Below are 20801 nucleotides of genomic sequence, written 5' to 3' on the forward strand. Positions count from 1 at the left end.
GTAATCATATTCTTTTGCTGCTTGACCCATCCATTTCAACATAACATCGGAGACAGGAAGGAGCATAAGGATAGGGTTAGCAAACCTAGCTGATTTACCTGATCAGTAACATTATTGATGGCTGAGCCCAAAAGTGTTAGACTGGCTCTGTGGCACACAAGCTGAAATATACAATTATATTGGCAAGCAATTTTATTTCATTTTTTAAATTTATTTATTTTGTTTTTTTTTTGTTTTTTACTGATAGGCAAACATTAATTCCTTTGCTCAAGCTGTACAAAATGCAGTGACATGATATTGGATGTTACAGGGACTGCGATAAATGCAAATGCAAATCCCACTGTTCTGATTGCATAAAAAAGTGAACTTTTAAATGAGAATATATTGCCTTACACAGTATCACGATATATCGCAACATCTTGAATCATGACCCATGTACATATCGTAATGCCATACACAGCTGTACTATTTTGTCATTGTATTGCATGAAAAAAGTAATTGCTCTCTAGAGATTTAGTTGCTTTTTTTGTATATATTAAATGCTCTTTGGGCTGGATCACATCATCTTGCAGGCCATTCTCCACCCCAACTCTAATAGCATGACAGCTGTCCCATGGCAGAAGTCAGGGGTCCCATGGATCAACTCCTTCACATTCACTGCTACCTTTAAGATGAAGCGCCAGAACCAATCCAAGCCCAGCAACATGGTCAGCTGACCGGTGCTTCAGACTTCTCAAGGGGAATTAAATGTTAATGCAAATTCAAAATGCTAAACACACATGCACAATCAGGCCAACTGTAGGACAATAAGCTTTATATGTGCACTTAAGGCTGAGGAGGAAGCCTCATAAACACTCCCGCTGAGCCCGTAAAACCGCAATCAGCGGCACGGACCACCAGAGGCCGACGCTGACAGACTGACATTGTTCCCACATCAGGCTCCTGACTCAACAGAACCATCTGTGACAGCGGCGGCGTGCAATACTTGCCACTTCCTGTTAGTCTCCATTTTCCCCGCTCAACATCAATTTCCCAATTGACATCTCCCAAGATACCTGAGGAAGTCTGTAACTGGCCAATCAGTAGTGCATGGACATCTCCCATCAGCCTACCCCTACTACTGATGACGAGTCCCTTTCCTACAAGCAGCCATTTGTCTATACAGCAAGAACAGAAAGGATCCAAATTCTGCACACCATAAATACTTGATCGTACATATTCAACAAACATCTTCTGTCCATTATGAAAGTACTGTGGCGCTTAACAAAATTTAACATGATAACTGTCAAACCGACAGCCCAGCACTGATGCTTTTGCACACCATGCATGAAAAGGCTTCCCAGAGTGACTGCAGGCTTACATGACAGACTCGTTCTCCGTCTTGCTCACAGGAGGACTCTGTGGGGGATGCAGCTCAAACGACAGGCTAGTTAAATTGCTATATGTCGGAAATGTTTCACAAATTAACTTGAATTTTCATCTAGGCCAGAAAAATGCGGAGATACGCACAAGACCTATAGCAGCAGCCTCCGGGCGTGAATCGATTACCACATTGGTGAGGCATTCAAGCAGGGCATAAATGACATTGCAACAGTGTTTGCAGATTGCCCTTCTTTAACAAACCTTATTCAGCTCGCCAGCTAACTACCAGGTTTCATAGGTATGTTTGAGCAGGGAAATCCGCAAACTCTGCTGCAGATTGGCTCTCCAGGATGAGAACTGGGGAACCCAAGCTTACAGTGATGCATGTTTTCAGACTCGGCGGTTACCTGACCAGCCTTGAGGAAAACAGAACTGAGAGTCTACCCCAGGGGGGGGCAATCTTATCCAGAAGGGGCCATTTGTTGTGCAGGTTTTCGCTGCAACTTCCTAATCAGATTACTAATTAGAGGACTGATTGGCTGAAGAGTCCTCACACCTGGGTTTGAACAGCTGACCTAAAGGTTATCCCAAAAACTTGCATACACACCGGCCATTTGTGGACAAGAATGCCCAACCCTGGTCTAGCCAGCTTGAAATATGAAGTTTCAGGGCTTTTTTAAGGGGCTCACGGACATGAGACTATTCTGCTGAGGCCGGGCTCAAACCTCCCACCTGATCACAGGCACAGAGGCTAAGCCTGCTGAGCCACACACTGTTATCAAAGCCTCTTACAATTTGTTGCTGACATGCACATTTTCCAGGTGCCTCCCCATGTGCCCTGGCACTGCCAGGTTGGGACAGTAGCAAGTACAGATCTGACAGAGCCCAGGCTGGCATGGACACATGGAACCAAAAAGAATGTAGCAACCTTCCGTGCAGAACCCACGTGGGAAAAAGTGCACAAGTGATATCGTATGCTCCTGCCAGGCCACTAATGGCCCATTCTACACTCAGCACTATGCTTTTACGAGGAAGAATGATTGTCAGATCAGCAGAAAGTACATCTCTGCATGTATGCTGGCTGCTCTGTGCTGAAATTCTCAGGCTTCGGAAGTAACATTCAACTGCCACCTCAGACACTGCTTTTCAGGTTCAAACCTGAAGGACTAAATAGTAAGAGCCCTCCATTATCTATCCTAATCTGCAGCACTGCATGAGCACGCACGCACGGGCGACAGCCCACAGCAGATGTGAAACATCATGACAGAAGGGCTGCTATTGGCTAATGCCTCCTGGAGATTTGCATCAGAGCTGTGTGACCAGGGGCTGACGACATACCCGAGGCCTTGCCAATCTTACCAGGACGGTCATGATCTGCAGTTCCTTCAGCACAAACTCCACCTTCTTCTGTGTGGTGAGGGAGGCCAGGACGGCGTTGTGGCTGCGGCAGGTCAGCTTGGCGTTGTCGTACGAGTCCTTCGCCGTGATGAACTTCAGACAGGAGTTTCCGACCAAGTGCCAGCTCTCCCCACAGATGTTCTCTGAAAGAGGGCAGGAGAAAAGTCAGCGGCTGCCATTTCTGCTGAAGTCTGAAGAGCAGAGACCACTAAGCGGGCGTCGGGAAGTTTAGCACACAAGTCACAGCATCAGAGGTTAGGAAAAACACTTGTATCGGCAGATTACAAGGCAAAACGTGAACTTGTCCAGCAAGTACAATTTCTTTCTTGGTGAGCAATAGCTGCAGGCACCCGCACAAAGGTTAAGGAGCAGAGTTTTTAGCTTAAAACCAGGCTGACGGTGAGGAGCGGCTACCGGGCAGGGCGATGCACTCCTGGTTGCGAGGCTCCCACTGACAGTTCTGGTCCATGGCGCAGCTCTTACAGCTTGTCTTCTTGTTGCAGACATACTCAGGGTTGTCCTTGGGGCACATCTCATACTCCGCAATTACTCCCTGGGGACGAGACCACGGTGTGCCTGCAATCGTTAGCATCTTCCAAGCGACACCCTTTGATCTGACATTTCAGGACAGCTGTTCTTGTGGATACAGTGAAGAACCTACACATATAGTAGCGCCGACAAACAGAACGAATTCACAACAAAAAAACGCTTTCGTTTTCTCATTAAGCAGCAATCAAGGTTTTCAGAAGCTTTTAATACTTCAGATAAACAACAAATTACCTTTCAGTGCAACGAAAATGGTAAAAATGTGTGTAGATGACAAGAGGTTTCGGTCATAAGTGTGAACTTATAAAAAAAAACTCAGAATGCAGATCATATGGAGGCTGGTAAAATACTGAGACACATATTAGTGATGGCACTTAAAGTCCTCAGTGGCCTCGGGGGGGGGGGGTAGCTTTCACACTGAGAATCATTTTAGACTGAGGAATCGCCTGTTATTTTATTAGCATCAAGGAGCATGGTTAAACCTACACAGAGACATAATACTTCTATTAAGGATTTCTAAACAAATTAATGTTTTATTTATTTACTTAACCCTTAACAGTCAGCATTTTTCCATTAAATCAAGTCAATGATTGCTAAGCTAAGGTCTTCTAATCCCCTGTCAGAGAGGAAGTAATTATGTATGTTCACCATGGATCAAAAGGTGGAGTTCACCAAACCTGACAGAATTTCAAGTCAGCCCGGCAACCAACATGTTCAGCTTCCAAACTCATTCATCTCATTCAAAGCAAGCAGGTTAATTAAGAGCTCAGGCAGAACAGATATCTGGCATGAGCTGAGGTCAACTTGGGAATGTATGCTTGGCCAGGGCCATGAGTCCACAAAGCCATATGTAGACAGAGCCATAACACAGCTGTCAGCCTGGGGGCCCCACAGAGCCATAACACAGCTGTCAGCCTGGGGGCCACATAGAGCCATAACACAGCTGTCAGCCTGGGGGCCCCGCAGGGCCGTAACACGACTGTCAGCCTGGGGGCCCCACAGGGCCATAACACAGCAATTAGTCTGGGGGCCCCACAGGGCCATAACACAGCAATTAGTCTGGGGGCCACATAGGGCCGTAACATAGCGATCAGCCTGGGGGCCACACAGAGTCATAACACAGCTGTCAGCCTGGGGGCCACACAGAGTCATAACACAGCTGTCAGACTGGGGGCCACATAGAGCCATAACACAGCTGTCAGCCTGGGGGCCACACAGAGTCATAACACAGCTGTCAGCCTGGGGGCCACATAGAGCCATAACACAGCTGTCAGCCTGGGGGCCACATAGAGCCAAAACACAGCTGTCAGCCTGGGGGCCACATAGAGCCAAAACACAGCTGTCAGCCTGGGGGCCACATAGAGCCAAAACACAGCTGTCAGCCTGGGGGCCACATAGAGCCAAAACACAGCTGTCAGCCTGGGGGCCACATAGAGCCAAAACACAGCTGTCAGCCTGGGAGCCACATAGAGCCAAAACACGGCTGTCAGCCTGGGGGCCACATAGAGCCATAACACGGCTGTCAGCCTGGGGGCCACAGAGAGCCATAACACGGCTGTCAGACTGGGGGCCACAGAGAGCCATAACACAGCTGTCAGACTGGGGGCCACAGAGAGCCATAACACGGCTGTCAGACTGGGGGCCACAGAGAGCCATAACACGGCTGTCAGACTGGGGGCCACAGAGAGCCATAACACGGCTGTCAGACTGGGGGCCACAGAGAGCCATAACACGGCTGTCAGACTGGGGGCCACAGAGAGCCATAACACGGCTGTCAGCCTGGGGGCCACATAGAGCCATAACACGGCTGTCAGCCTGGGGGCCACATAGAGCCATAACACGGCTGTCAGCCTGGGGGCCACATAGAGCCATAACACAGCTGTCAGCCTGGGGGCCACATAGAGCCATAACACAGCTGTCAGCCTGGGGGCCCCGCAGAGCCATAACACAGCTGTCAGCCTGGGGGCCCCGCAGAGCCATAACACAGCTGTCAGCCTGGGGGCCCCGCAGAGCCATAACACAGCTGTCAGCCTGGGGGCCCCGCAGAGCCATAACACAGCTGTCAGCCTGGGGGCCACATAGAGCCAAAACATAGCTGTCAGCCTGGGGGCCACATAGAGCCATAACACAGCTGTCAGCCTGGGGGCCCCGCAGAGCCATAACACAGCTGTCAGCCTGGGGGCCCCGCAGAGCCATAACACAGCTGTCAGCCTGGGGGCCCCGCAGAGCCATAACACAGCTGTCAGCCTGGGGGCCCCGCAGAGCCATAACACAGCTGTCAGCCTGGGGGCCACATAGAGCCAAAACATAGCTGTCAGCCTGGGGGCCACATAGAGCCAAAACACAGCTGTCAGCCTGGGGGCCACATAGAGCCAAAACACGGCTTTCAGCCTGGGGGCCACATAGAGCCATAACACGGCTGTCAGACTGGGGGCCACAGAGAGCCATAACACGGCTGTCAGACTGGGGGCCACAGAGAGCCATAACACGGCTGTCAGACTGGGGGCCACAGAGAGCCATAACACAGGCTGTCAGACTGGGGGCCACAAAGAGCCATAACACGGCTGTCAGCCTGGGGGCCACATAGAGCCATAACACGGCTGTCAGCCTGGGGGCCACATAGAGCCATAACACAGCTGTCAGCCTGGGGGCCCCGCAGAGCCATAACACAGCTGTCAGCCTGGGGGCCCCGCAGAGCCATAACACAGCTGTCAGCCTGGGGGCCACATAGAGCCATAACACAGCTGTTAGCCTGAGGGCCCCGCAGAGCCGTAACACAGCAATCAGCCTGGGGGCCCCTGCAGGGCAGAGCCCAAAAGTAAGTGATAATGGCATTTGTTAGTTCAGCACAAAAATGCAAGAGGATGGAGTCCATTTGCATAACCAGTCAAGTGAAAGCTAAAGGTGTCAAATTTCTACAGAGACGTAAATGTAGACTATGCAAATATTTACATTTTTCAATTAAGCGCACAAAACCAGCTGTCAAGCACAATGGATCATTATAGATAGCAGGCAAGCTGTTTTAGGTACGAATATAGCTTTGGTGAATATTCTGCTCCAACAGAGATGCAATTTTTTTTTAAAGTACATTAGGAAAGAATCAGACAAGCCACCACAATGGCATCCTGCTTAAATCAAGGTGTCCTGCAGTGTCTTTTATTTTTTAATCACAACTGCACGGAATTTTATTGCAAGAAGGCCTAGACACGGTCAGCCTGCTCTCAGTTAGGCATGTAACATGGCTGAGCTTGTCACACTGTTGTACAGCATCATCTACAGGCTACAGGTCTAATCAACAGGACAGTGTTTCCTGCGAAGTGTGATGTCAAACCAAGAAGCCTGCAGTCCACGAAAAAGCAAGCATCAGACATCACACACTGGAGGACATGTATGCTAGTCTTCATCCCCCCTGCATGGGAGTTGTACCTTGGAGCGAGAAGATATAATGGGATTAACTTAGAGAAAGTGGTGTAAAATATCTCAGAAGCACAGCTCATCTTAACATCCTCTATCCAGAAGGCACAATACTGAGCAAGTAAGAGCTGTTTCAAGGTCATCCTCACTACCAGAAGAACCCTGTACACAGTAAGTGCAGAGTACAGATAGGCAATACATATACTAGGAGTTTCATCAAGAATATATAGTACTATCAGACATACCACCCTGTTCACATTTCCTTTCCCATCTTTCAGGGCAGCAATGCTATGGAGCAGAGTCAGGATGCGGATCGAGCAGGTGATGGACGACAAGCCGTCCCAGAAACAGCTCAGTGCCATCTACCTGTGATTACTCCATTCACAGGTAAACCTCCCAAATCTAGGAAATAAAGGCAATTTGGGAAATGTACCCAGGTGAATCAGCCTGATGGTAATGACCAGCAGTGACCGCCCTCTGCCCGCTTACTGAGCAGCACCAACACATGCACTTCACAAAGGGACCACTGGGGGGCGCAAAACTCCCAGGACAGGAGCATGACCCTGGAGACTAGAAGTAAAAGCTCATATTACTGTAGTAGCTAATGTTCACAAAGACTATTAACCATCAGTCATCAGTGCCTGTCCGGGTAAAGCGTCTATTTGGGCTGGGGGGGGGTGGGGGGGGTGAGCCCAATCTCGCTCCCTTTTCTCTCAAATGAGCCCCGTTTGCTGTGAATCCTGGGCCAAACTGAAAAATATTGCCCTACCATCTCAGCAGGTTACATTACTAAAACAAGCTTAATGATAGTTCTAAACGAAGAAAAGATAAGAACAAAATAAAGCAACAAGGAGCGACTAGCTTCACAAACCTGAACACTGATCAATATCAACAATAAACCACTTCAAAAAACCCAATAGCGTGATATATTGCTGTCATTACAGTACTGAAACAACATACTGACCAAAACTACTCTTCAAGTAAGCATTACTGCCGTGTTTGAAAAAGAGGACCAAAAATAACATGTCATTTACTCAAGAGAGGTTTAACACTACAACGAACTGACCTGCCAACACAAACACGAATCCAAACTGTTAACCACAGTTCAAGAAACTAAAATGTCATACTTCTTCAATCTAGAGGTTTGTTTTTCATGTGATTCTTCGGTGGTGGAATACTACACCCCAACACGTCCTTCAAGAAACATCTTGACCATCTACTCTGGGAACCTCAGTTAACCTTATCCAACAACTGACCACCCCAGCTCACTGTCTTCATTGAGTGCTCTATGGATATGGTTTTATTAGTGGATGCTGTGTTCTTCTCCCTCCTAGAACCTCTTGGTCTTATTTCTGTAGCTTTTCTGATACTTTCTATGGCTCTTGTTGTCATGACTATGTTGCACTTGTCACTGGTAGCTCACAGAGCGCTGCAGCGCTGCTATCCAAGTGGGCTCCTTGACAGACGCCTGCTTACGATGCATTACCTGTTTAATCTGTACATCACACTGCAATAGTTTCTGCTAAATAAATGTACATGTAGAAATCACTCATATCCTCACCCATAAGTACGTATGGCACTATATTTTCTTTGGTCCGATCCTGATATCAATATTAAAATCCGATATTTTTTCTCCTATATCAACTACTAAGCATTAAATGACATATTTGCATCAATACATTCAATTAACATGGCAGACTATCAGCATTTGCTGTAGTGTTGTGGTGGCATTAACAATGCTAACAAGAAAACTTAATGGTCGTGTTGCTTAAAGCTGTGCCGCTACGCTACAGGATGAAACCCAGGGCCAACACGATTTACACAAGCCTGCTTCTGGTTTATTCAGTTACAACTTTCACAAAAATGAGCAGAAATATTTCTTAAAGTGCAAATTGTGCAATCTGTTGCCAAATGAAATATAATGAAATCACTGTATATCACCATTTATAGTGCAAAAGTACACTCAAATCTCCAGCACAACATATACAATGAAGTGACACACATGCATTGCTGAACGATTCATCATGTGACCCTCCCTTCTGTTTACAGTACGTCCCGCTAAGGCTACAACCGTTTCCCTGATTTTTCAGGCTGGATTTATCTCTGATGGAAAATCAGATCAGATTGGCATTCAACCTCCCCCCGGGGACCAGTACCCGAATCCCACACTGATTTTCGGTATTGGATTGGCAGAATCTCCACCCATAACCTAAAGGTCACAACCTTCCAACCAGACGTGACTCACCGTGACAGTGGTGCAGTTGCTGCTCATGGAGATGCACTGGTCAGCACACCACTGGCAGCCGTTGGTATTAGCCGTGCAGCTGTAGCAGTCTGTGTACGAGTCACACTTCTCGTTGTCGGCATCTATAAAGATGCAAACAAGACAGCAAGCTTAGTTCATTCACTCCGGCAGGCTGCTTCCAGTAAATTACACATGAATGAGAAAAATAACCCATCGATGAAACAAAGAACAGTTTTAGGCAAGTGCTTCGCAGCAGCGTATTGACAAAGACATCCCAAGAAGCAAAAATAACAGGGGGAACTTCTGATTCCTTAGTCCAGAAGCTGTGGGCTAAAGTATCTCGTTTGATCTTCACTAGGACAGTGTGAGAGACAGCCCAGAAAAATTGTCTCATGCAGGAGAAAACATGGTTGATGAATGAGGACAAGGCCTCTAGGGGGCGAAGGTGAGCAGGGGAGAGAGCTTGTGGGTAGGTGGAGGAGCTCGACAAGCCCCGGACCATCTGCTTCCTCGACTGCAAATGACAACCCAAACATATAAATCCTCCCAGGAGGACCGCATGTGTGTAGCTAAGGAACACACTGTATCTTCATAATAATGCGGCAAGCCTGCCAGAGTGCATTAACTTATTCACTTTCTGAGCTTTTCATTTCATAAAGTCCCAGAATTACTTTCCAGGACAACTCTATACAAGGGAGTGTGCTTGTGCCTCTCCATGAGCTTGCAAGACTGGATGCAACGTTTCTGGGACAAAGGTGGTTTTTTATTTTGGCGGGGGCCGTGCTGAGAACATACATGCTTTGCGGGGGCAGGAGGACAGCACCAGACGCTCCTGGTGGGGGCTGGCAGCCTCCCAGGGCAGACAGGTGCTCTGGCTGCTGTTCCACAGGCATCGGATTCCCGGCCAGGCAGAGCCGCAGGACGTCTCGCTGGAGAAGGCGGAGCAGCTCGCCGGGGTGAACGTGAGCACGTCGCTCAGCAGCAGGCTGTTAAAGCCCCCAAAGATGTACATGATGCTGGGGGGGGGCAGAGGAGAGATAAACAGTGAGAGATGAAGGAACAGACAAGAGAGGTTAACAGGCTCAGACACAGGGGGCATCGACATCCCATATCAATGACACAAGGGCTGTATTTCTCCCCAATAATGGAGGGTATATTCCAGTCATGTGGGGGTGATTCCTTAGGGAAGGAAAACGTAGATAAGGAACATGGTAGATAAGTAATTAAATTGAAGGGGAAACATGCACCAAACCACACGAGTAATTCAGCTGCTACACGGTAAGGCAGAAAACATACTGCCAGCCACCAGCAGTTCTGCATCAAACTTCACTGCACCAATAGCTACTTTTAGACAGCCAGTTTCCTGCTTTATGCAGAGGTTTTGTACATCTGTAGTACTGACATCACTATGACACATGAGGAAGCAGGATTACTTACTACAGGCTTACACATTACATCCAAAGTGTGCTGTGCTATTTAGCTAAAGCCCGCAAATGCCTTTTACTCTGTTAGTAAAAAAAAACTTTAACATGACGCATGTTACACACTTTGCAACAGAATTCAAATGCTTATATTCTGGGTTAATTTCAGGAAAGAGACCATGGTTTTATTTTCAATCAGTAATCCCAATGGATTTCAACTGCTGTGTGTGCTTGTCATTTAGAATAAAAACCTTACCATCAAAAATCTAAATGTGAAAATTTAAATTGCTGCACTGTTATTAATATCTAGACATGATAAACACATAAAAACATAAGAGATCACAGTGGTATCATAGTGTGTAATATTATTCTAATCCACCTTTACTGGTGTTAAAGTTTAATGTGACATTAAAGATTAGAGTCAGCAAAGACAGAAAGGAAATCATAATTCATAATTAAACACAAACATCCAAAGAGAGAACGCACCCATTGCTGTAAACTGCAGAGTGACCAAAGCGGTTGACATCGTGGTAGAGGTCTGGTCGAGGCAGTACTGACCATTCATCACAAGCTGTGGGAAGAGGATGGTCACCAATGGGACAAGAGAGCCATTAAAACTAAATAATCCCAGCAATAACAGCAACAGGCCAACAGCTATTTCTAAATGAAATCCCAGCACCCATGCAGAAACAAGTGAACAGAAGTGAAAGTGCCACGTTGTAAAACACTTTCATATGTTCGGTGTCTTCTAAGTTTCATTTATATTTCCCAGTTGTTGGGGAAGCACAACCCCCCCCCCCCCCCCCACAAAAAAAGGATCACGTTATTAAAATGCTTTTGAGGAAGCACAAATCATCACTCCATGGTTTCACAAATTTGAGCATGTTCAGCTCAACATACTACAAAGCAGAACAGGCTAGAGACTAAACACCACAACCACACGGTATCACACTACAGCACAATCAGATTTTGATCACAGAGGTCATTCTGAACATTACAGGGTAAAAATGCATGCCGTTGATAGACCACTTTAGCAAGGCTGCTACTGATTTTTTCTCTACTGTGTCAGAAAATCCATAACTCAATTTTTATAACAGTAGCAAGAAACTGTGGGCTAGGGGTGTCTTTTTATTGGCATGACACTGGGGGTCATAACCCTATCAGACCCAAGCTGGGTACGTGTCATTATCAACATGTTCAAAGGTGTGCGGGGGTGTGTGTGCATGTGTGTGTGTGGCGGTGGGGGCTCGCAGATTGCAGCCAGTTTGCATCACTGCTGGTCGGGCCTGAAGCTTTTCCCTATTCATCATCAGCGATTCGGCCATGTGCTTCACCTGCATCTCCACCCAAGGTCTAGGAAGCTCAGCATCTGACAGGTCTACAGCCAGGCTAGTCTGAGCACCCAATGCCAGCGGCTTCCCAAGTTCACCAGAGTCACATACTATGCATGCAGCTTCACTCACATTCTTGAATCTTGTTTGTTATTCATCAAAAGCCCAATTTTCTAAAACTAGGCCAAGCCATTTTCATTACAGTTTAAAACTTGTAGTGGACTCTACAGCTTTCACAGCCTGATTGTGTGTTCACATTGCCCTCTGCTGGGCAAAGCCAAAAAGTACCTTGCTCCAAGTAATATTGCAGAAAATAAAATGTGTACTATATGTCACTCAGACAAAAAAAATATATATAGTTTATTTATATATCAATAAATAAGTAATTAACTTATCTACTGTGACCCAATCTTAAACACTCAAACTTGTGAATGCTTGTGAAGACAAAGTAATCCACCAGAAAAGGAGTGCAGGGAATAGAGGGCCTGTTACTCTGGCAGCAAAGAACAGCAGCAGCATCCGTTCCGTATCCCGCCTGGCGGAACAGAGAGACCTAACTATACAGAGCTCCACTTCCAAGCCAGCAAAGACCAGCATCATTAAATCCAAAACAACTGCCCTCTCAGGGTTAAGTATTTTTAACCCAGAAACCCTGATGTACTGTAATAAGGAGTAACTCACCACTTAGTTCCATTAAAAATAAGGAAATTGCAGAGAGGCTATCTGCAGAGGAAGTCTAATAATCAACATAACAATCACCCTGGCTTGAACACAAGAACTAAAAACAATCGAAGTGTCTGCTGTAATGGGGCAAAGACATCCCACCTAATGTGAACATACAATACCTGGACAGAAGTATTGTGACACACCTCTTAATCACCGAATTTGGGCATTTCATTCAGACCCATTGCCACAGGTGTATAAAATCAAGCATCCAGCCATGCAGCCAGGTTTATAAACATTTGTGAAAGAATGGCTCAATCGGAAGGGATCAGTGAATTTAAGCGTGGTACCGTCATAGGATGCCACCTTTGCTTTAAGTCATTTTGTGAAATTTCTTCCCTGCTAGATATTCCACGGTCAGCTGTAAGTGGTATTACTGCAAAGTGGGAGCTTTTAGGAGCAACAGAAACTCAAGCACAAAGTGGCAGATCATGTAAAGTGGGGATGAGTGGGGTCACCGAGTGCTGTGGTGCATAGTGCGTAAAAGTCACCAACGCTCTGTTTACTCAGACTTCCTCTGGCATTAACCCCAGCACAAAAACAGAGCTTCATGGAATGGGCTTCCATGACCGAGCTGCCGCATGCAATGCCATGTGTCAGATGGAGTGGGGTAAAGCACGCTACCACTGGACTCTGGAGCAGAGGAAATATGTTCTGGGGAGTGACGAATCACATTTCTCTGTCTGACAGTCTGATGGATGAGTTTGGGTTTGGCTGATGCCAGGAGAACATTACCTGCCAGACTCAATTGTGCCAACTGTAAAGTTTGGTGGAGAAGAGGTAATGGAATGGGGTTATTTTTCAAGGGTTGGGCTAGGCCCCTTAGTTCCAGTGTAGGGAACACTTAATTCCCCCCTATTCAAATCTGGCCTTCTATTCCAAATCCAGGCCTTGTTTTCAGTTCTCCCTGGTAGTTAGTTTAATGAATAATGATTCTGATTGGCCACAAGAGCTTAACACCTGGTTCACAAGTAAAGGAAGACTCAAAAATCAGCAGTGGTTGGCCCTTGAGGACCGTGATTAGAATAGCCCTGACATAATGCTTCAGCATACCTAGACATTTTGGACAATTCTATGCTTCCAACTTTGAGGGAACAATCTGGGGAAGGCCCTTTTCTATTCTAGCCTGACTATGTCCCAGTGCACAAAACAAGGCCATAAAGACATGGCTGGGTGAATTTGATGTAAAAGAACTTTACTGGCCCGCACAGAGCCATAACCGAAATCCCACTGAACACGTTTGGGATAGACCGGAGATTGTGAGCCAGGCCTTCAACATTCAACAGCAGTGCCTGACCTCACAAATTCTCTTCTGGATGAATGGGCAAAAATTCCCACAGACATTCCAAAATCTTGCAGAAAGCCATCCCAGAAGAGTGGCAGCTATTATAGCTGTAATGGAGGGGACCAACCGTATTGATGCCTATGGAATGTCAATGTGATGTCATAAAAATCCCTGTGGGTGAAATAGACAAGTGTCCTGATACTTTTGTCCATAGAGTGTTACACACAGTTCTGGAACATGAACCGGGTGGTTGGGCTGTTGCCTCACACCTTCACAGGATGGAATCAAAGAATGGGAGTGATTTGAATCCATGTCTGGCTCTGTATGAGGACTTCATTTGCCCCGCCCCCCATGCAAGTGGGTTCCCTGGTACAATCCATAATGCTCCTGAAATGCATGGTTGTGCAGCTCACAAAAGACCGAAAATGCTTTCACAGTACATGGTCTGCCTTATGCTTCTCTGAATAGGCTGAGAATCACAAGCACAAAAACAGGATAAGCAGCTTGGGTCTAAGAGTTGGATGGGATTATCCATCTTTCCTACAACTGAAGCATCATCTCATTTTCTTGGATTTTTCAGAACACCCCAAACCAGCACTGCCTGTGGTGTTGAGAGATGGTTTAATCCAAAAGATCCATGAGAATCCAGACATGCTGCAGCTGAACGATGGAACCAAATAATTAGTTTCATGCTGCAATACAAACAGATGGAGCCCCTCTCGGAGAGCCACACTCACCCAGGTCGTAGGCCATGAAGTCGGAGGAGAAGCACTTGGCCCCATGGCTCATGGATGTGTCATTGTGCGTGTTCCCGCCAAACACCAGCATGGTGCCGCTCACGATGATGGCTGTGTGCAGGTAGCGGAAGAAGCCGCTGTCTTTCAGGATGGTCCTGAAAAATAACAGCCAAATCCAGGAGCTATGAGCCAATGAACCAACACCAGCTGCGTCAGAAAACCCAAACCACCATGTAAAACCGTAACACCTGCCAGTACAAGTAAACACTGTGCTTTCAGTTGCAGTTGAAAGAGAATTCATTGTAGCCACATGTATGCTAACTTGCTGTCTAGTTGTAGCCACATTTGTGTTAGCTTCCTATTCACTTGTAGCCGCACTTATACTAGCTTGCGATTCTTTTTTAGCAGCACGCGTGCTATAGCTCGCCATAGCACAGTGGCTGAATCTGCAGAAACTTCTCACAGCCATACTGGAGCCTGTACTTGTTTCCCCCAATCAGAGAAATGACACACCAGATGCACCAGCTGGCACCCAACCACTGGCAAAGTTGAATGTGTCCTATTGACGAACCAGTAGGGCTGAAACACACTGGTAGTTAGAGAGACCGCTCCGATAGCCTGATGCAGCACACATCCCAGGCCCCTGGCTTCAAACACTGCACACTGGTAGTTAGAGAGACCGCTCCGATAGCCTGATGCAGCACACATCCCAGGCCCCTGGCTTCAAACACTGCACACTGGTAGTTAGAGAGACCGCTCCGATAGCCTGATGCAGCACACATCCCAGGCCCCTGGCTTCAAACACTGCACACTGGTAGTTAGAGAGACCGCTCCGATAGCCTGATGCAGCACACATCCCAGGCCCCTGGCTTCAAACACTGCACACTGGTAGTTAGAGAGACCGCTCCGATAGCCTGATGCAGCACACATCCCAGGCCCCTGGCTTCAAACACTGCACACTGGTAGTTAGAGAGACCGCTCCGATAGCCTGATGCAGCACACATCCCAGGCCCCTGGCTTCAAACACTGCACACTGGTAGTTAGAGAGACCGCTCCGATAGCCTGATGCAGCACACATCCCAGGCCCCTGGCTTCAAACACTGCACATTGTTTGCATTAACAAATGGCCACAGGTCCACCTTCTCTTAATAAATAAATAAAAGAGTCAAGGCTGCAAAAGGAAAGTAATTTCCTTCCATAGATACCATCAATTTATCAGTGAGGTGGATTAAGGTAAGAGATCATCCTTCAATAAAGAAACACTGCTTCTATTCATGTTAATACACTCAAAAAATGTTGTATTTTTGGGTAGCTAAGTCGCTGTCCTTGTTTTGGTTCAAATACTTTCCACTAAGTGCAGACGGTTCTAACACTCGGAAACGATTCCGGTCACGAAAGTGGACTGCATCAATCACTGACTGAGGGACTCAGGGGCCCTAGGATGAATAAATTGGTTCATTCACTAAACGAGGGAAAGGAATCAGCAGGGATTTGATGGAAAATCCCCAGCAGGCACATTGGTTTTCCAATACTGAGGCTCCACCTATCAACACCCCAACCACCTGGACTGCAATGGTTGATTTGCCATGAGGAAAAAGGGCAAAGCAAGTGAAGACAAATCAGTGGAGCACAGCTCAGCTGCTCTGTGCAACCCCAAAGGTGCCAGGCTTCTAGGACAAGCACAGGTACAGAACATAAGACAACAAGAACCGAGAATGCACAATAAAAATAAATAAAAAGATGAATAATTATAACAGACAAAAGAGCATGAGAAAGCGTACACTCAGGTAATTACATATAACTTTCGACTAATTGTTAAAATTGTTTCCCTATTGCATGACTTACAGTTCTATGTTATATAGTTCTATATTACTGGGTATCGGTGACGCCATCTGTAACAGGGTCCTGGACTTCCTGAAAGGCAGACCCCTGGTGGTGAAGATGGGGAATTAAAGTTCATCCCTCCTGATCTTCAACACAGGGGCCAAACCAAGAATACAGCCTCTTCATGCGTGACTGCAGGGGCAGATTTAGCAGCAACTGCAGCATCAAATCTGCTGGTGATGCTACACCGATGATGGAATAAGGTGACAGATCAGGCAGAGTAGTGCCATGACGACAACCCCCCCCCCCCCCCCCCCGAACATCATTAAAACAAAGGATGCTACTGCGGACGTTAAGAAGCACTACACAAGTTGCACCCTAATCACCACTGATGGCTTTCCAGTGCACACTGCCAGCAACTTCAGGGTCCTGGGTCTCTAGATCTCAGAGAAACTGAGGTAGACAGAGAACATTGGATCTGCTTCCCGAGATGACTGAGGAAATGGGGCATGTGCAACGGACCCCACACCGTTTTGTAAGGTGGTACCACTGAGAGTGTTAACAGCAGTGTAATGGTGTGGTGAGGCCACAGCTCACAACAGAAAAGCTATACAAAGGGTTGGGAAGTCTGCCCAGAACATCACAGGGACTGAACTAACCGCCACTGATCCGCTACCCCTTAACTGCTGCTGTAATGAGGTTCATTCTAGGCTTCAGGATCCCATCCACAAACTTCACACACCTTGCAGTCTGGCAGGCGGTTTCACAGCATCAGAACACTGACTACAGGATTCAAGAACAGGCTCATTCCCCAAGCCATTTGCATTTCCAATATCCACATTTCCCATGACAGTCGTATCCATGGCACATGCACTTTACAGAACTGTTACTGCATATTGTCTACGTTGTATTGTTCTGCACCGTCTTGTAACCAAGTGCGGCTAAATAAGCAAGCGTTCCAAAGCACCTGTTGCATATAGCTAATAAAAACTCTGAATACATATGTAACCCTCCTTTACTAGCTTAGCTACACAGATACGTGAACATATGCGTCCAGTTTGCAGAGCTCGACACTCACCACATCCTGGTGTCCACTTCGTACTTGTACAGGTCGTCAGCCAGCCCGTACTTGTTGGCACTGAACGCCTTGTAGCCACCGTGAATGTAGATGGCGCTGGTATTGGGGTCATATACACTACTGTGGCCGTACCCCCCCTGCACTAGTGCCCCGTTGGTCTTCAGGATGCTCCAGGTGTTGGTGGCTGAGGGAGGGAAGGAGGGGAGACACTAGCTCTGATCAGATTGCGCACTCTGATCGTTGAGCCAATAAATCTCGCTACTTCGGCACACATTTCCATTTGGTACATCTGTAATAATACTTTGGTACAGTTAAATCTTTATAAAAGCTGTTTTCTGGTACAAAAGCATTGACAATCACTAACATCCACTAGGGGGTGCTACAGGACTGTTCAAATATTTGTACTTGTTAGAAAGGTTGGTTCAAGGAATAAAACATCATAGCTACAATTTCATCTGATGTACATCCAACAATGAGACATACTGGGTGGTTTACACAAAAATAAAATTCACTCAGAGTGAGAACAGGTTTTTGTAGCTAAATACTGAAGATTACCATCAGAAACAGCTGCAGCATATTGGATTTGAAGGAATTCCTTGAGTCACATCTGAGAAAGTGGCAAATAACTAATTAAAAAAAGTTTAACCTAAAACTACTCAACACGTATTTATTAATTCAGTGCCTGAGACCAAATGTACTAGGAGTATCCCTGTAGTCACAGTTAGCATAGTCAGCAATGTGTGAATCCCTGTATGCCAGGAAAGAGGATCCTGATCCATGGAGGGCTGGTGTGGGTGCGGGTTAGTGGGATGACCTCTGAATCAGCCAATAATAAAACAGTGGTTCTCAACTCCAGTCCTGGGGACCCACTGTTATTGGCTGATTGGATTGTCAGCTCAAAATCCCACACCAGACCTCAATGGATCAGGTTCCCCACCCATGCTGCATGCAGTGATAGTAGAAGCAGAGGTGGGGGGTATTTCTACAGACACAGAGAGGTGCTAGCCTGTGCAGATGGGGTTAGCACACATCAGACATGTCAGAGCCAACCCAGAGGACGACCTGCCCCGCAGGACCTGGCACTCAGGCTCAGCACTGGCTGTGAAACGGTAACTACAAATCAATAAAGCACTGCTTCATTACCAGCTTAATCGATGACCATTACATCAGTCACTCACTTACGAATGCCCAAGCATGGTACGTTTGTAAGCCCTCTTACAGATCAAGTCACCCACCAAGACTACACTTGGAGGCAAACTCATAAAAAGTTATTTTTTTATGAATGGCAGGATGACAGCCGATTGCAGAATCAACACCAAAGACAAAACACCGAGAACCCTGATGAATCCAGACACATATAGCCAGACACCCATGGAGCCTGTGACCAAAATTCAAACTTTAGTCCCCACTGGTCTGAGCAGCTTACAGTGGGATCCGCTGTAGTCATGCAAAAAGAAACCCTTGCAGGTTCCAGTGGACATAAGCAGAGTTATTTGCTGCTCTGATAACAACAGCTGGAGATTTGTCTCAGTCAGCCCAGAAATGTGGAGTTTTTCTACACATAGTGTGTAAACAAATCATGGCCATATTACTGAAATATTTCACTTTCACTATACACACTTTCATTAATTTGAATTAATTAATTAATTAATCTGTCTCTGTATTTTCAGGCATTGCCCTGGAAACGAAATGTACATAGGATCTGACAGAGCCTCCAGCCCGATACAGGAAGCACAGAGCATGAAAATGGAACACCCTAGGTTCCAACAGACATACAAAAACACACACGGACACTAAATGCAATTTAGAAAAGCAATTCATCTAAACCATGTGTCTAGGGACTTTGGGAGTAAAACCATAAAAACCCATAAACCCAAAAGTGAGATGCCACAATCCTACCCAAAGAGCCACTGCACCACAATATCAGTGAGAGACCACAATCCTACCCAAAAAGCCACTGCGCCACCCTATCAGTGAGATCACAATCCTACCCACAGAGCCACTGCGCCACCCTATCAGTGAGATCACAATCCTACCCAAAGAGCCACTGCGCCACCCTATCAGTGAGATCACAATCCTACCCACAGAGCCACTGCGCCACCCTATCAGTGAGAGACCACAATCCTACCCAAAGAGCCACTGCGCCACCCTATCAGTGAGAGACCACAATCCTACCCAAATAGCCACTGCGCCACCCTATCAGTGAGAGACCACAATCCTACCCAAATAGCCACTGCGCCACCCTATCAGTGAGACACCACAATCCTACCCAAATAGCCACTGCGCCACCCTATCAGTGAGACACCACAATCCTACCCAAAGAGCCACTGCGCCACCCTATCAGTGAGAGACCACAATCCTACCCAAAGAGCCACCATGCCACCCTATCAGTGAGAGACCACAATCCTACCCAAAGAGCCACCGTGCCACCCTATCAGTGAGAGACCACAATCCTACCCAAAGAGCCACCGTGCCAACCTATCAGTGAGAGACCACAATCCTACCCAAAGAGCCACTGCGCCAACCTATCAGTGAGGGACCACAATCCTACCCAAAGAGCCACTGCGCCACCCTATCAGTGAGAGACCACAATCCTACCCAAAGAGCCACTGCGCCACCCTATCAGTGAGATACCACAATCCTACCCAAAGAGCCACTGCGTCACCCTATCAGTGAGAGACCACAATCCTACCCAAAGAGCCACTGCGCCACCCTATCAGTGAGAGACCACAATCCTACCCACAGAGCCACTGCATCACCCTATCAGTGAGAGACCACAATCCTACCCACAGAGCCACTGCACCACCCTATCAGTGAGAGACCACAATCCTACCCAAAGAGCCACTGCGCCACCCTATCAGTGAGACCACAATCCTACCCAAAGAGCCACTGCGCCACCCTATCAGTGAGACCACAATCCTACCCAAAGAGCCACTGCGCCACCCTATCAGTGAGAGACTACAATCCTACCCAAAGAGCCACTGCACCACCCTATCAGTGAGAGACCACAATCCTACCCACAGAGCCACTGCGCCACCCTATCAGTGAGAGACCACAATCCTACCCACAGAGCCACTGCACCACCCTATCAGTGAGAGACCACAATCCTACCCAAAGAGCCACTGCGCCACCCTATCAGTGAGACCACAATCCTACCCACAGAGCCACTGCGCCACCCTAAGAGTGAAAGGCTACAATCCTATCCACAAAGCCACTGTGCCACCGTAACAGTGAGACCATAATCCTACCCACAGAGCCACTGCACCACCCTTACAGTGAGAGGCTACAATCTTACCAGATTCAGAAGGTGAGAAAAGGTATTTTTGGCAGTGTCCTCATTCAGTCACATTTAACTCTCTTATGTCTATCAGTCCCCTAATGGCGAGTTAGTGACTCATATTTCAATGACTGACCTTATTCGATAAAGCCACCTGTTT

At 47.0% G+C, this 20801-nt stretch overlaps 1 protein-coding gene across 1 annotated transcript in view; it reads right to left on the reverse strand.

Annotated features, from left to right (window-relative positions):
* The window catches only part of atrn (attractin), a 124050-nt gene that overhangs the window by 62576 nt on the left and 40673 nt on the right, over window positions 1-20801 (reverse strand). Inside the window, exons 9-15 of the mRNA XM_023799986.2 lie at window positions 17365-17548; window positions 14463-14617; window positions 10873-10957; window positions 9761-9981; window positions 8966-9087; window positions 3175-3313; window positions 2722-2903 (exon numbers count right to left, since the gene is read on the reverse strand). Of these exons, the coding sequence (XP_023655754.1) occupies window positions 2722-2903; window positions 3175-3313; window positions 8966-9087; window positions 9761-9981; window positions 10873-10957; window positions 14463-14617; window positions 17365-17548 (1088 nt within the window). The remainder of the gene's footprint in view (window positions 1-2721; window positions 2904-3174; window positions 3314-8965; window positions 9088-9760; window positions 9982-10872; window positions 10958-14462; window positions 14618-17364; window positions 17549-20801) is intronic.

Source organism: Paramormyrops kingsleyae, chromosome 12 (assembly GCF_048594095.1).
Source record: "Paramormyrops kingsleyae isolate MSU_618 chromosome 12, PKINGS_0.4, whole genome shotgun sequence".
Taxonomy (NCBI): domain Eukaryota; kingdom Metazoa; phylum Chordata; class Actinopteri; order Osteoglossiformes; family Mormyridae; genus Paramormyrops; species Paramormyrops kingsleyae.